The sequence below is a fragment of the Emydura macquarii genome, unplaced genomic scaffold, assembly GCF_026122565.2.
Source record: "Emydura macquarii macquarii isolate MOO-44397 ecotype Brisbane River unplaced genomic scaffold, CSIRO-AGI_Emac_v2 contig_3287, whole genome shotgun sequence".
NCBI lineage: Eukaryota > Metazoa > Chordata > Testudines > Chelidae > Emydura > Emydura macquarii.
Window position 1 is genome coordinate 4,162,378 of NW_027133424.1, and position 14,798 is coordinate 4,177,175.

At 44.7% G+C, this 14,798-nt stretch overlaps 1 protein-coding gene across 1 annotated transcript in view; it reads right to left on the reverse strand.

Moving 5' to 3' along the window:
* Positions 1-14,798, reverse strand: part of TNN (tenascin N) — a 35,825-nt gene that overhangs the window by 11,330 nt on the left and 9,697 nt on the right. Inside the window, 5 exon segments of the mRNA XM_067532524.1 lie at positions 6,623-6,886; positions 7,641-7,904; positions 8,570-8,870; positions 10,083-10,138; positions 13,511-13,693. Coding sequence (XP_067388625.1) covers positions 6,623-6,886; positions 7,641-7,904; positions 8,570-8,870; positions 10,083-10,138; positions 13,511-13,693 — 1,068 coding nt within the window.

The window sequence follows — 14,798 nt, forward strand, 5'->3', positions numbered from 1 at the left end:
ATGCTGGGGTTTGCCACACTGTCTTAGCCAGGTCTAAGATAGCCTTGTTGATAGGGAGGGCAATTTTTGAGGTGGAAGAGTGGAGGATATCAAAGAGTGATTGTGCATGTCTTTGACTTCCTTCAATGGTATGTGGAGGGTGTCTGCTATTCATTTTGCCAACTCCTGAAACAGGCGGAAGTCATCTGCTATGGAAGGTGGTGAAGGCATGACTGCTTCATCCGGGGAAGAGTAGTATATGACTTTGAGTTTCTCTCCTCCATGTCCCCTTCTGGCTCCTCCGTTTCTTGAGATTTGAGGACCTTGATGCTTTGGCCAAGAGATCGTGTCTGGAGGGTTGTTGGGTGCCATTTGAAGCCCATGAAGCAGGCTGCAGTGATCCCAGTATGGCCACTGTAATGACATAGGGCCTGCTGGAAGTGCCTGGGATGGCTGTACCAAGATAGTGGTGGTGCCATCTGCTGGTACTTTCCTGGATCCTGTTGGTAGTAGGTCCCATATGGGGCTTGGGAGAAGTACTGTGAAATCCACTCCGGCTCACTATCTGACTGCTCATTTGATAGTAGAGGGGCATGGCATGATTGTGGGGAAATACCCTGTGCCCAGCAATGGCTCAGTGCTGTGATGCCTAGGTCACTGGCCTGATGGAATTCCTTTGGTACCGAGCGTCCTGGTGGCAGTGCCAGGAGAGATGGAGACCTCATCTGTACTGGTCCCTCTGGTGCCAGACGTGCCATTATCACTGACAGTACCAATGTCAACTTAAGTACCGGGAGCATTTTAGGGCATTTTCTCTCAGTACCGAAGATTTAGTGCCTGTTCCCAAAGGGTCCATGGGCCTATCAACAGTACCAGATACCAACAATCGCTGTGAGGCATGGATGCTGGATTGTGCTCTCAGTGCCGAGAATACCGAGCAAGATGGTGATTGCTTTCGGCTATCCCTGGGCTCACAAAGGGGGCTGTCCGCTTTCTTTTTTGACCAGTGAGAGGCGACCCCAGCCTGTTTCTTTGATCCACTATCCTTCGAAGTTGAAGGTTGAGGGGGAGACTCATGCCTGCCAGAGGGCTGTGGTCAGAGAGATTTTCTGGTGAAGCTCTCTGTCCTTGTGGGATCTCAGCCAGAGTTGCTGGCAGAGAGGACACTTCTGCTGGGTGTGGCCCTCGCCAAGGGAATGGACGCTCTGGGACTGCTTGTCTGCAACTGGGATCGCCTTGTCTTGTCCGCGACTCGGATTGTACATTACTTCTTGAAGCACAGAGAGCTTCACATACCCTTGTCCAGGCAATCCCCCCCACCGTGGGTTGACAAAAGAATAGAGTCCTTTCTTCAACTGTTTTTTTTAAAGGCACAGCCAAAGAAACAGTTACAATGAGGGAAAGAAACAAAAGAGGCTTCAAAGGAAGCTAAAATTTGCAAATCTAAGAGAATTAATCCACGAATGGACAGCTAAGGCTCCGTCTCTCGTCAGGGGCTATTGAGAAGGAACTGAGGACTGCTTACCTGCATGTACTGGCTAGCCTCCTGGCACAGCACAAGGAGACAGCACATGTGTGGGCCCAAGGGACACTGCTACTGAAGTTCTCCGATCAACAGCACAGGGACACAGACACACCCACAGAGGAGCGCCCATAAGGACACTACTCAAAGAAGAATTCACAGATATAGACCCCTCTTTCCTTAAGAAGAGCAAACCAGCCTGAAAGCAAATATGTATTTTTCGCTTCTAAAGACTGAGGTGTTGAGAGTCGGTGTACTACACCCTAGTGTCTGTGCTCTGGCCTAGCTGTCAAAACTGGGCTGATGTCCATCAGTCAAGGATGGCCATGAGGTGGCAGTCAGCAAGCAGGGATCAGAGTAATCACTAGAGCTAGGATCCATAAGGAAGGATCAGGGTCAGAGACAGCCTGGGGATGGAGACTGGAGATCAGATGTAGTTATCAGGCTGGAATCAGGAGGCCAGAGTCAAGGTCAGAATCAGGCTGGGGTCAGAGACTGGAGATCAGCAAGTGAGGTGAGATCTGGAGTCACAGCAGGCCAGTCATCTGTGTAGTTGTCCACACAATTTCCTGGGGCACCCTCTAGGGTTAAATAGTGAGCATGGGCCAATCAGAGGGCCACAAGATGCTGTCCCTCCTGAGGTGCCTAATCTCCACAGTGCCTTTGTATGGCCATCTGGCAGCAATGCGAGAATGGGCTCCACAAACCCAGGTTCTGATCCTACAGCCGGGGTGCAGGGACATGAATTAAAGTGGTCCTTCTCTTTCTCCATGGGGAAACACTGCAACGCACATGGGGTTCTCTTCCCCAAACCTGGGGGCCTTGCATTAACAATCTATACAACATAATCCCTCCATGGGAAAGCGGCTCCCTTTGCAGGCATTGGAAACATTTTATTTAATGTGTTTGCTTACTTTAACAACTTACAAATACAAAATAATCCACATCTCTATGGTTCTGGTCTCTGTGGTATTTGGGGTGATCCAGACCTCCTCCATTAACAGCAAAGACCAAGCCATACATTTAAATATCTGTGTGGTTGTTTCCTGAGAGTGAAGAGCAGGCTGGCTTTATTTTTAACCAATACCATTTCACAGCAATCATAAATAGCCTCTGCTATTGTTTTGTAGGAGATATACAAGCATAAAGGGCATGAGGCATCCTTTATGATTGGAGGGTTTCTGACACTTGTGCCCTGGAACAATCCCCTCCTAGCCATGAAGCAAAATTTTTCAATAACAGAAGCAGAGGCAGCCACTGAAGGATCCGTCCCAGCTTTCTCACAGTGCTTGGTGCATTCTGGGATAGGGCAGGTTGGAAACCTGTAGTTAATTTCACAAAGACCTCCAACCATTCTATCTCACTCCCTCTATCCCTCACTGTCTCCATCTCAGGGTGTCTGATGGGCAGTGCGGATATTCAGGGAAGAGCACGAACTATTGACACAGGAGCCTGTGCACATACACATATGGCAGAGCAGAAATATTCAGTTCAATTCCCTGCTCCACAACAGGCTTCCTGTGTAACCTGGAGCAAATCACTTACTCTCTGTGCCTCAGTTCCCCATCCGTACAATGGGGCTACTCTCCCTCAGAGGAGTGTTGTGAGGATAGATAAATCCACTAAAGAGTGGCGCTCAGATACTACGGTACTGGGGGCTAGATAAATACCTAAAGTAGATAGAAAGAGGGGAGCATACAGGGTTGGGAGGCAGAAGCATCTTCATTCTCTTATGTTTAGAGAGCTTTTGTCTCATAAAATAGAAGCAGAGAGAAGAAATCAACACAGACAAAGATCCCTTATCAGGAGAGAGAGGCAGGAACATGTACATCAATGTACACATAAAGTGTTATTAACTGTGTATGAAACACCAGACATTCAAATGAGCTGTTATTCACATCAATTAAAGTAACTATTGTGGAATCAAAGAATTAATCATAAAATTGATTAATTGAATGCCTGGTCTGAACTTGGTTATAGAAGGCCTGGCCTGAAGTTGTAGCCTGAAACTGAAATAGAAGCCCGAGGCTAAACCATTAACAGAATGCCTCAACTGAAATTATGATAAAGATGCTAAAATCCCACAAGAGGTCTCTGAACCACACCCCATATGCAAGTTCTCTGTTATAAGCCTTAAGCCTTTTGAAGTCTGTGAACAGACTTCACCTGTTTTGATAAGTACCAGTACCTGCCCCCCTTTGTCTTACCGGCCCCATAGAAACTCACTCCATACTAATTAGCATTTGAACAGGTATTGTGTAACCACCCATCTTCAGGTGTTAGCCAGGGTCCCTGAAAACTACATTGTATACTCAAGTGACTCATTGGGCGTTCCTGTGAGGGCGTCTGGTATGCCCCACTGTACATTGTGATTGTCTTTCCTGTTAAGTATAAACTGTTAATCAAATTCCACTATACGATCAACATGTAAATGAACCTAAGCAACCCCTATATAAGTCTTTTGTATCTGGTAGCCAGGTGAAGTACATTTGCCCAGCATCCAGATATGCTGCTTGACTTCCCTATAGCCACCTGGGTTTTCCCTATGGCTATAGTACTCCCCATAGCTATGGTTGTGATTATGTGTGTCACAATTAAAGCTGCACCCGATCCAACTCTAAAATGTAGCAGTGTGATTCTTTTCCACGACACTATTTACTGAATTCCCAAGGTTAAGAAAAAATCCATTTTTATTATGTATGGAAGCAGAAATCCTCTCAGATTAGTACTGTGAAAGCTTATCCCCTTGGACAGCAGAGGGAGTTATAAGGTATTGGAATCTACTCACTGGAGGGCCAAATAAGCAATATCCTACTCCTGTGGTGCTGCTGTCAGCATTAACTGTGCTCTCGCAACTGATTTCACAGTGCTACTGTTATGGATCTGTCAGCAATTTCTGTGAGCTTCAGGGGATCGTTACAACTTGGACACCAATGAAAAAACTGTATCTTAGCCTAAAAACTTTCCATACAAGGTCTCTGCTACAATCCTATTATTTTAATTATAGGGAAACATAGTTGTTGTCTTGAGTAAGATTTTAAAGGTATTAGTAGAGCTGGTCGAGAATTTACTGGCAGAATGAGTTCCATTGGAAAACGTCATTTTGTTGAAATTGACACATTTTGCGAGAATGTATCAATTTTGACAAAATTTTATTTAGAAAAAAATCCATGTTTTGAATTTTCATTTTGCATGTTTTTAAAAAAACAAGCAGCTTGCAATGAGATGTTCCAATCCACTTAAAACAATTTTTTCAACTGTTTTGTTTGCAGAAAATTTCAAAATTTGTTCATTTCCATTCAGAATAAAAACAAATTTCAAAATGTTGGAATTTTCACGATGGAATGCTTAATCATCTCTAGGTATTAGCCCCAGACTCTCAGCCTCCTCTCACTCACTTTTGCTCTCCCTGATTCGCAGGAGTATTGTGGGGCCAGCTTGACCCCTGACATAACTGTGGGCTTGAGGCTCCTCTAGCCTACACCAATTTGTATCAGAAGCTAAGGATTATTACACCAGTGGAGATCACTGAAGTGCAGTGTCCCCTCCCATCCCAATATACCGTATATGCCACTCTGCTGGGGGAATCCACGGCTACTCAAGCAGGGAAGCTTTAAGGCTGCTTTACACTCTTCAGAAAGCATGAAGTAGCCTTACCAGAGCCCAAGATCTGGCCCTTTATTTTTAATCCTCTCTAACTCCAAAATGGAGTAATTCTGATAAAATATAAGGGGTCTGGTTCTCTGTTGCCCTGCACTTTGTGCAGTCATTAATACCAGTGTAAAAAGGGTGTAAAATGCTACCAAATCCAAAGAGTATCAGCTAGATGCCATTTGTGACAGACATTGCAACCATATGCAGTATCTTTGAGGACCGTGTTATATTAACTTTATGAATATTTTATGTAGCATTGTGGGCCAGGGATTGTATGCATCTCCATGGTGGGAGGGTTACTACAGCTCCTCTGAGAACTAAAAACAGAGGGGGGGTGATACTACTATTACCTTAGACTGCAAATAGCTCCAGAGAAGTACTATCCCATGCGGTGGTTTGCATATACTCTTTTAGGGCAGTCCGAGAGGAGAGAGACAAGAGAAAAAGAAAGAACTTGGGATATAAAAGGCTGAGTTTAAACAGACTCAGGGTATGTCTATACTACAGAGACTACAACTGCATAGCTACAGCACCAGAACTACGCTAGCATAACCCCGTAGTGTAGATGCAACCTACACCGATGGAAGAGGTTTTCCCATCACTATGGGAACACCACTTTCCCAAGCAACAGTAGCTAAGACAATGGAAATAATCTTCCATGTGTCTACATGGGGGTCAGGTCACCATAGCTATTGTACTCAAAGGTGTGGATTTTTCACACTCCTGAGCAATGTAGCTATGTCAACCTAAATTTTCAGTGTAGACCAGGCCTTAGGGTCTTTTTTTGGATTCAGCAAATGGGCAGACCTGTGTTCCTAAAGTAGCCCCAACCTTTCCTGAAGGGTTGGAAGGACTTAGGCCTACCAGGGTCCTATAAGACTGTTGGGCAATTTCTGGTACATTTAGTGTGCATTTAGATTCTGTTTTACCTTTTCTCTGATGCTTTTGTCTTTAAACAGATGTGCTTGCTTTGGAAGAGTTGTGCGGTCACCACCATTGTCCTTGAAAAGAAACTAAGGAGCAGGGATTGCACATTTGTCAGCCCTGCCTAGGATAATCACAGTAGAGAGCAGGGGGCTGTGGCCTAAAATTCCCAGTTGGAAGGGAGCAGGACACAGATCCTTGTCCAGAGAGAGGGGAAGGCTAGAGGCCTGAGACTTCAGGGGCGTTGCTGGATTGGACCACAGAGAGGATGGGTTAAAAGTGCAATTACCCTTGAAACTGAAAGCTTTCAGAGAGCAGATATCTCTTGCCTCATCTCGTTCTGCTCCCTGTGACATTTTTAACAGTTCATAATTCTCCATTTATCTCCATGATGGTTTGGTCATTGAAGAATTTCAAGTAGCTAATACCTGATTGGCAAAGTTACCTTTATACTCAGAGATACAAAAAGAGACCATGAACACCAGATAAGAAAGGAACAGAGGTGTCTCCATCTAATTTCCCTTCCCTCTTGTCCCCCGTTACCTGTCACAGCTTTAGTGTTTGCTTTCCTGCTCTGCTTGATGCCCTTCTCAGTCCAGATGTAGATGATGTACTCCATGCCTGGCATCAAACCTGTTAGGGTGGCAATGCTGTTGTTTTTCCCCACAGCTCTCTCTCTGGTGTCCCCATCAGCTGAGGTGTAGCTCACCACGTATCTGTCAATGGGAGCCTGTACCCTGTTCCAGGAAATGGTGGCCGTGTCCTCTGTCACTCGGTTGGTCACCAGGCTAATTGGGCTGTCAATGTCTGTGAATAAAAGTGCGGATTATTAGAACATTATTAACAGATTCTAAAGTATCTCCTTGAAGCCTGTTTCTTTTGGTCTCTAAACTTTATTTTCATACTCTTAGAACTTTTGTGAGGTGAAAAACAGTACGTCCATAGGTTCCAGCATTCATGTCTTGGTGGCTAAACATCACTCTTGCTACTGGGGTTTTAGGACTGGAATATTGGGCCAACTGAAGGTCTGGACTGAGAAGCAATTGGCAGATGCTCTAGCAGTAGGATAGCAAGTGATGCTGCAGGTAAAGTGAAATGGCTGAACTCCCTGGAAGGGCCAGGGCTGGAATTTTTGGCTGGGGGCTCCAGCTCAAAACTGATATGTGAAATGTCTCAGGACTGGGATAGCAAGATGCTGCAGGACAGGAATGAAGTCCAACAGCAGAGCTGTTAGGCTGAGGGACAGAACTAGATTAGGAGGGAGGCTACAGTTGAGGTACATTGGCAGAGGTGGGAGAGAGAAGTGCATATAGCATTTACCCATGCTACAGCTCACTTCTGCTAGTTCTATTATCCTCTCACAGCAGCACCAGTTTCTGAGAGCTTTGAGATGCCTGCAGGAGGCACACTCCTACAGCACATGCTGTGAGGCAAGAAGTCCTAAGTCATACATTGTGCGTAACAAAGTAGGGGGAGGACATATTCACAGCTAAGCCAGTATGAAGACAGCGATACTTCATCTGCTTCTATAGTATCACATCCCAAAGCCTCCCCGGGTCACCTGTCACAGCTTTAATGTTTGCTCTCTTGCTTTGCTGCCCTCCCTTCTCAGCCCAGATGTATATGGTGTACTCCATGCCTGGCTTCAGACCAGTCAGGGTGGTGGTGCTCTGGTCTTTCCCCACAGCTCTCTCTCTGGTGTCCCCATCAGCTGAGGTGTAGCTCACCACGTATCTGTCAGTGGGAGCCTGGACCCTGTTCCAAGAGATGGTGGCTGTGTCCTCTGTCACTTGGGTGATCACCAAGTTAGTTGGGCTGTCAATTTCTGTGAGTAAAAGCCTTGATTATTAAACTGTTATTGACTGATTCTCAAGTGACTCCCCTGGGCATCATGTCTTCTGGACTCAACGCTTTCCATACCCTTAGATAGTGTGTGAGGTGGAGGAAAACACAAGGCTGCTTGCTTGTCAGTCCTATCATTCATGTCTCACTGGGTAAACACTGCTCTCGCTAGCAGTGCTTCAGGGCTCAAGACTGGAGGACTCAAAACTTGGCAGAACTTTTAGGGGGCTCCAGCCTGGAGTGATAAGCTTGTTGTCGGTCAGGATTTAGATACGTTGGCAGAGCTGTGCATACTCCAGGGCTAAAATAGCAGGAAATGCTATAGGTGAAGATTGTGGTGTATTGGCAGAGCTCTGTGTGGGAAGCTTGAACAGCACCTATGTGCATTATGGAACCAATCAAGCACCCCATTACAGTTAGTGAACTTTTGCAATTGAGTAAATGGGAGTGGGGCTACATCCTAAAACTCAATTTTGGAGTGGCCTGCAGCATGTATGTACCCACGCCATATTTGGCTACATGACAAATTGTCCATTAATGTGCACTGTGCCATAAGTTGCAAGAAAACAAAAAACACAGCTAATCTTCAGGGAGCAGTTTGCAATATGCAGTCAGCTAGTACCATATACCAAAGCTTCCCGGGGTTACCTGTCACAGCTTTATCATTTGCCCTCTTGCTCTGCTCATCTCCCTTCTCAGTCCAGATGTAGATGATGTACTCCATGCCTGGCTTCAGACTGGTCAGGGTGGTGGTGCTCTGGTCTTTCCCCACAGCTCTCTCTCTGGGGTCCCCATTAGCTGAGGTGTAGCTTACCATATATCTGTCTACGGGAACTTGGACCCTGTTCCAGGAGATGGTGACTGTGTCCTCTGTCACTCGGTTGGTCACCAAGTTAGTTGGACTGTCTATTCCTTTTGAGATAGAGTTTGAAAGTACAGTGTTAAAAAACTCCCAAGCAATATCCCACCTGATCCTAACACTCACATTCCTTGTCATGCATAGCATTCTGCATTTCTTTTACTCTACAGTGCTCAGCAAACTCTTTCAAGAATTTGAAAATATTTTCCATCACCCAATTTTGTTGTCTTCTACACGACAAACTTTATTTCTCTTCCAGACAATACAGAGAAAAACTTAGCTTCATTTGGTTTACTTCCTGGTCTGGGCACCAGTGCCATTGTTGAGGTCAGCAGTAGGGCAGATAGCTTTGAGAATACAATTAATGAGTTAAATCCTGATGCAAAGCCAGAGAACGGGGCTAAGAGTGTATTACTGGTGGATCCTACAAATATGGTGGCTTTTAAAAACTTAAAATAAATTATCTGTGGAAGAAATGACAGAAATATTTTTAAATAACTGTTTAGAATCTAGGAGACACTCCTCATTAGACTGATACCATTTCAAGAGAACTGAAATTTGGAGAGAATAATAATACTTAGTACCTTTCATTTTTAAATTACTTTATCAATAATAACTAATCCATCTTCACAATAGCACGCTGGAGTCAAGTATTATCATCTGTGGATGAGGACAGCGAGACAGAGGAGCTAAGTGACTTTTCAAGGACACAGGAGTCTATATCAAGAGTTCCTGGTTCCCAGCTTTGTACTCTGAGGAACAGACTAGTCCACTTACTAAGAGCCTGACACAGGACACCTTTAAAGAGGACATTAGTATTCTCCATTAAAGCATTCCAGTGGCCCCTTGACCTCTCCACACTCTACCATGGAGAAGGAAGGAGAGAGAATGACCCAGGGATGACAGAAGAATCACCTTAAAGGAAAAACAGTAGCCTTGAAAGTTGAATAATTCATAGATGTTTAGGTCAGAAAAGACTGTTGTGATTATCTGGTTTGACCTCTTGAACCATACAGGCCAAAGAACTTCACCCAGTAAATTTTGGTTGCGCTATAGCTCCTTTAGAAAGAGATCTAGTCTTGATACAAAAAGTCAAGCAATGGAGAATCCACCATCTTCCTAGGTGAGTTGTTCCAATGGTTAATTACCCTCACTTAACATTTTGCACCTTAATTCTAGTTTCCATTTGTCTAACTTCCAACTTCCAGCGACTGGATCTCATCATGTCTTTTGTTAATGCTTTTTGATGTCTAGTTTAGGATCACTGTAATGTCTGAGATGTCCATTACTGGGGAACTGTACCCAGCTCTGACAATGGAGGATGGTCTTCTCCATGCCTGGCTTCTCTGGTACTAACTCTGGAGTGTTGGGAGACGGTATGCAAACAATCCATGTACTGTGCAGTATCTGTGCAGCCAACAAGCCTGGGTGAGTCTCTCCTAAAGGAGCTCTTGTTCCACAAAACCACTACACAGCTGGCAAGCCAGGCAGCTCACTCTGTGCAGTTGTTGCACTTAATGTTCTGCAAATTCCCTTGAACTTCTATGAGTTGGCTGATTTGGTCACACTGAAGAGGATGAGGGAAAAATATTAGAGGAATGAGCATATCCATGACAAGCCTTGGGGCTGTATAATAATGCACTATAATGGTCCTATGCAAAGCAGGGAGTGTTCAAGGAATAACTACTAAAAAGGAGAAGGAATCTACATGTTCACAACATTTGAAAACACAGATGACAGATGGAGCCATCATGTTCAGAAGGCAGCAGTGCCTCCCGGCCCCACTTCCTTCCGTGAGTAACTGGAATCAGATATGAAGAGCAAACAAGGGCTCTGATCAAAAGAGAAGTCCAGCAGACTCTGGCCAGGCAGCAGCCAACAAGAGACCTCGGCAGTGCCAAACCCACCCAGCCATGCCATTAGCAGAGAAGAGATGTGGGAAGGATGGGAGGATGATTCTATATAGGGATCTGTATGTTTCCAGCAGTGGGAGAATCCTGGCCATCTCCCAGATGAGAAACAGATGCAGTCAGAGTGAGAACAAGGTGGAATTGCTCTGCTGTTTGCATGCAGCTTTTGATTACTGGCGATTGGAGGACCTGGCCAGCTATCTGTGGTCACAGTGTGGTGACCAGAGCAACATCCCACCCATATACCTTCCTCACTCCTCTGAGCAAAGGACCCAGTCCTCTCTCTACCTTCCGTGTAGTCCAGTTGCTTCCCCTTGCTGCTGATCCTCATCGCCCACCTATATCCACATGCTCATCTGGGCTGGTGATGTTTTACATGATAAGTCACAATGCAGTATTGCTGAGTCTCACAATATGTGAAGTTTGTCTTACAGCCTCAGCTTCTGCAGTCTGGTGATTACCTGAGAGTTTCAGCTTTCTTTCTTTTTTTCTTTCTCTTTTTTTTTTTTTTTTTTTTTTTTAAAGTTTCTAGTCCTCATGGTTGAGGAGAGAAGCTTGAAAACATGAATCAACTCAAAACAAGCATTATCCCCTAGGGACATGTATCCCTTTGTACAGCACATGGCTCAATGGAGCTTTGATCCTCACTGGGACCTCTGGACACATACCAGTATTACAGAGGAGTTTGGGTTGTGGGACTGGGATTTGTACTTCTTGATTGGGGAATGTATGAATATGAAGTTTTGGTTCAGGTCTGTATCTACAGCCCATACTGCTCATAAATTGTGGCAATTTCCATTTTACCCATCCTTAATGTTCTCACATCTGAAATGAAAGAATAAATTTGATTCCTGATATGAGGGTAGAATTAAAGTTGAATGAACGTGCATTGAAATGTACTATTCATACCACATTGAGTGCTTTTCCATGTGATGTCGTCTACCCACCCACCCACAGAATATCCTCCTGATGGCTATTGGGTGAAGATGTGAACAAGTGCTAGACTTGGTGCAAAGTAGCAAGTAAAGCTATAGAGCCAGATTCACAGCTGGTGCAAATCACTGAATCCACTGAATTCAATGGAGCTATGCCAGTGTACACCAGCTAATGATCTGCCCCATATGATTGGAGATATTGAAAGTGAGACTCCCAGCTGGACAAAAAGTGAACAATACCTCTTTTTTTGCTATAAGGACAAGCTAAAGTGTTCTGATCATTCAAAAGGGAGTTTCAGAATCTCTCATGATTTGAGATCACATTGAATGGAAATGGGTCCCATTCTGAGGTTCTGCCAGTTAAATTCCAACCCCGATCCTTCATCAGTGAACAGATATTCCTAAGGGAATCTAGCATAGTTTCAAACTAAAAGTGACTCAGGCCTGGTCTACACTGGTGGCTTAATTTGAATTAAAGTCCCTTAATTCGAATTAATTACTCCCGCGTCTACACTTGCACATTGTTAATTCAAATTAAGGAGCCTTTAAAATTGAATTAATAAAACCACCTCTGCAAGTGGATTAGCGCCTGAAGCGCATCAGTTAATTCGCATTAGTGTGAGTGTGGACGCAATGGGACTTAATTTGAATTAATTGGCATCCAGACTGTATCCCATAATGTCCCATTTCAGTACCCTCCACCAAAGCAGCCCCAGGAAGATTTAAATCTTCATTTCCTGCAGTGAATGGGTTTAAAATCCAAGCTGTGATCACCCCCCCCACACACACACACACACACCAAGCCCTTTACAGTTTGTCCCTTTAAGGGTTTGAAAATTTCACGCCCCCTCTTCCCGCGTGGTGAATGCGTTTTAACTGCCCAGCAAGCCCTTTGTAGTTTGTCCCTTTAAGATTTGTCACTTTGAAAGTTTAGCCCTTTAAAGTTTGTCCCTTTGAAAGATTTCACCACTCACCCCCCTTCCCGCATGGTGAATACGTTTTAACTGCCAGCAGTGAGAGGAAATTCTTTGCTACATTGTTTCAGTAGCCAATCATGGAAATTGATACTTTCTTAAGTTTATTCACAGTGCTACATGTGGATACATTATATCATGCTTTCCATCAGTGAAATGGAAACATTTGTATCACTGTATTAATATACTGACTGACTCCATTGTTATTTATCTTACATTCTACAGACACCTGTAGAATCAAAATCAAAGGCAAGCAATATACAAGGGGTAGTGGGGGGGAGCATAAAAGGCAAACAGCATACAGTGCTAAAGTAATCCAGGATAAGCTGCGATGTATTTGTCACTGTCAAAATGAGAGCATAGTTAGCTGGCTCCATGTGCCTGCAGCAATGGCAATCGTGGGAGTAAAAAAACAGCATGAAAATCCTTTTCCTGTTTGTTTGGGGGTGGGGGAAGCAGCGCTGCATCCTGGGATGATGATACTCGTCACAACAGCCTCTATGGTTAGTTGCACTGTGGGATAGCTTCCCACATTGCACTGCTTTCTAATTCGAATTAAGGCTGGCCAGTGTGGATGCAAGAAACCAGCACAAACACTGTAGTGTGGACAGTCTGCAGCGCTTTCTATAAATCGCTTTCTGTAATTCGAATTAAGCTAATTCGAATTAGTGCAGCAGTGTAGACATAGCCTCAGATACACTGTAAGAGAAACTCTTGGCACTGTTCTTCCTAGTTTGACCAGTAAGTGCTAGAGGTGGCTAACTTGGAAGACTTTCAACTATGTACAACAAGGTTCATGGATCAAGGCTCCTCTGGAGGAGGGGGAGCATCAAGCATCGGTCTATTTTTCTGTCTGTCTTTCCCCATTTCTCCCTGGCCCTGCCCCGTCTGGGCTGTACCCAACCACTTACCACGGATGATATATCTGCTCTTAGGGTTACTGCTTTTAGGCACCACCACCTCCTTCTCCTGCCCAAGCAGTGAGCTGAACCTCAGCTTAAAATAGTCTGGCTCTGTTGGGGGGTTCTCCCACTCCACTTCCAGTGAGTCCTCCATCTCCTCTGTCACCCAGGTGGCACCAACTGCAGACAGGGCTAAGGAAGACAGAGTGGGGAGGGTGATGAGGAAGCAGCACATTATCATTTCAGCAGCACCAAAGCCACCTCTCCTCCATGTGTGCATACAAGACAGGAAAAAGTCAAATTGCACCTCCACCTGGGTGTTTCAGGCCTCAAAACCAGATACAAGTTCTCAGATGAACGGAAGAGTTGTTAACTAGGCAGAGCGCAATTATTCTTTCAACAGATCTGTACTCACTGTAAAGCTCTGTTCCAGTCATACAGGACTCCGGCTCCCAGCTCCTGTGTATTTTGTTACAAATAAATACACACTTCACACAATCCAACCCTTTACTGGTTTTACCAAGGGCATGGAGGTTGCACAGTGTGAACTGTTAATCATAGAATCACTGGCCTTTCACTTCTAAGGAGGTGGCTTCAGATCTGCAGACTGGGCTGTGAATTCATCAGATCTCATAACCTAGGTACGGTCAGACTAGTTCAGTGCTGGCCCAGAGATGCCTGAGGAAAACATAGCTACTGCAGGGAATGGTGCTGACAATTCAATACTAGCACTCTGCCCTCTTGAGTCCATAATGCTACAACACTCCAGCATCATGTTAGGAAGCACTGTGCATCTGGCATTGCCATATGTACAAGCAAAGTCCTGACTATTTGTACTCTTTAAGGATCTTCATAGCATGCTTTACAGCCTAAGTAGTAGCTCTCATCCCCTAGCCAAATCCCACCTGGGTAATTACATTCTCCTTCTTTGAAACCCTTTTGCAGAGGTACTGTTTCAAATAACACTTTGCATTTGTATTGCACATTCCAAAAGAAAAGCATGTTTCACCCCAAAGAACATCTCAAACAATGGGCAAAAAATCTTGTCCTTTTGAGTCTGAACCCCTTCATGTCTAACATCTTCAAAGGGTCACGGTGTAGTTCACAGAGAATAAGGAGGCACAGTTTCTTGGAGGGAGGATGGCACAATTTAAAAAGCAAATTCCTTTACCTCCAAGTGCAGAGAGGGAGCAGAGAGAAGGCGAAGATCAGAAGTGTGGTGTAAGGAGGTGTATATTAGGCAAGCGAGCTCAGGCAAAGATTAACAGATTGGAGTGAGCAGGCAGGGGTTATAGGT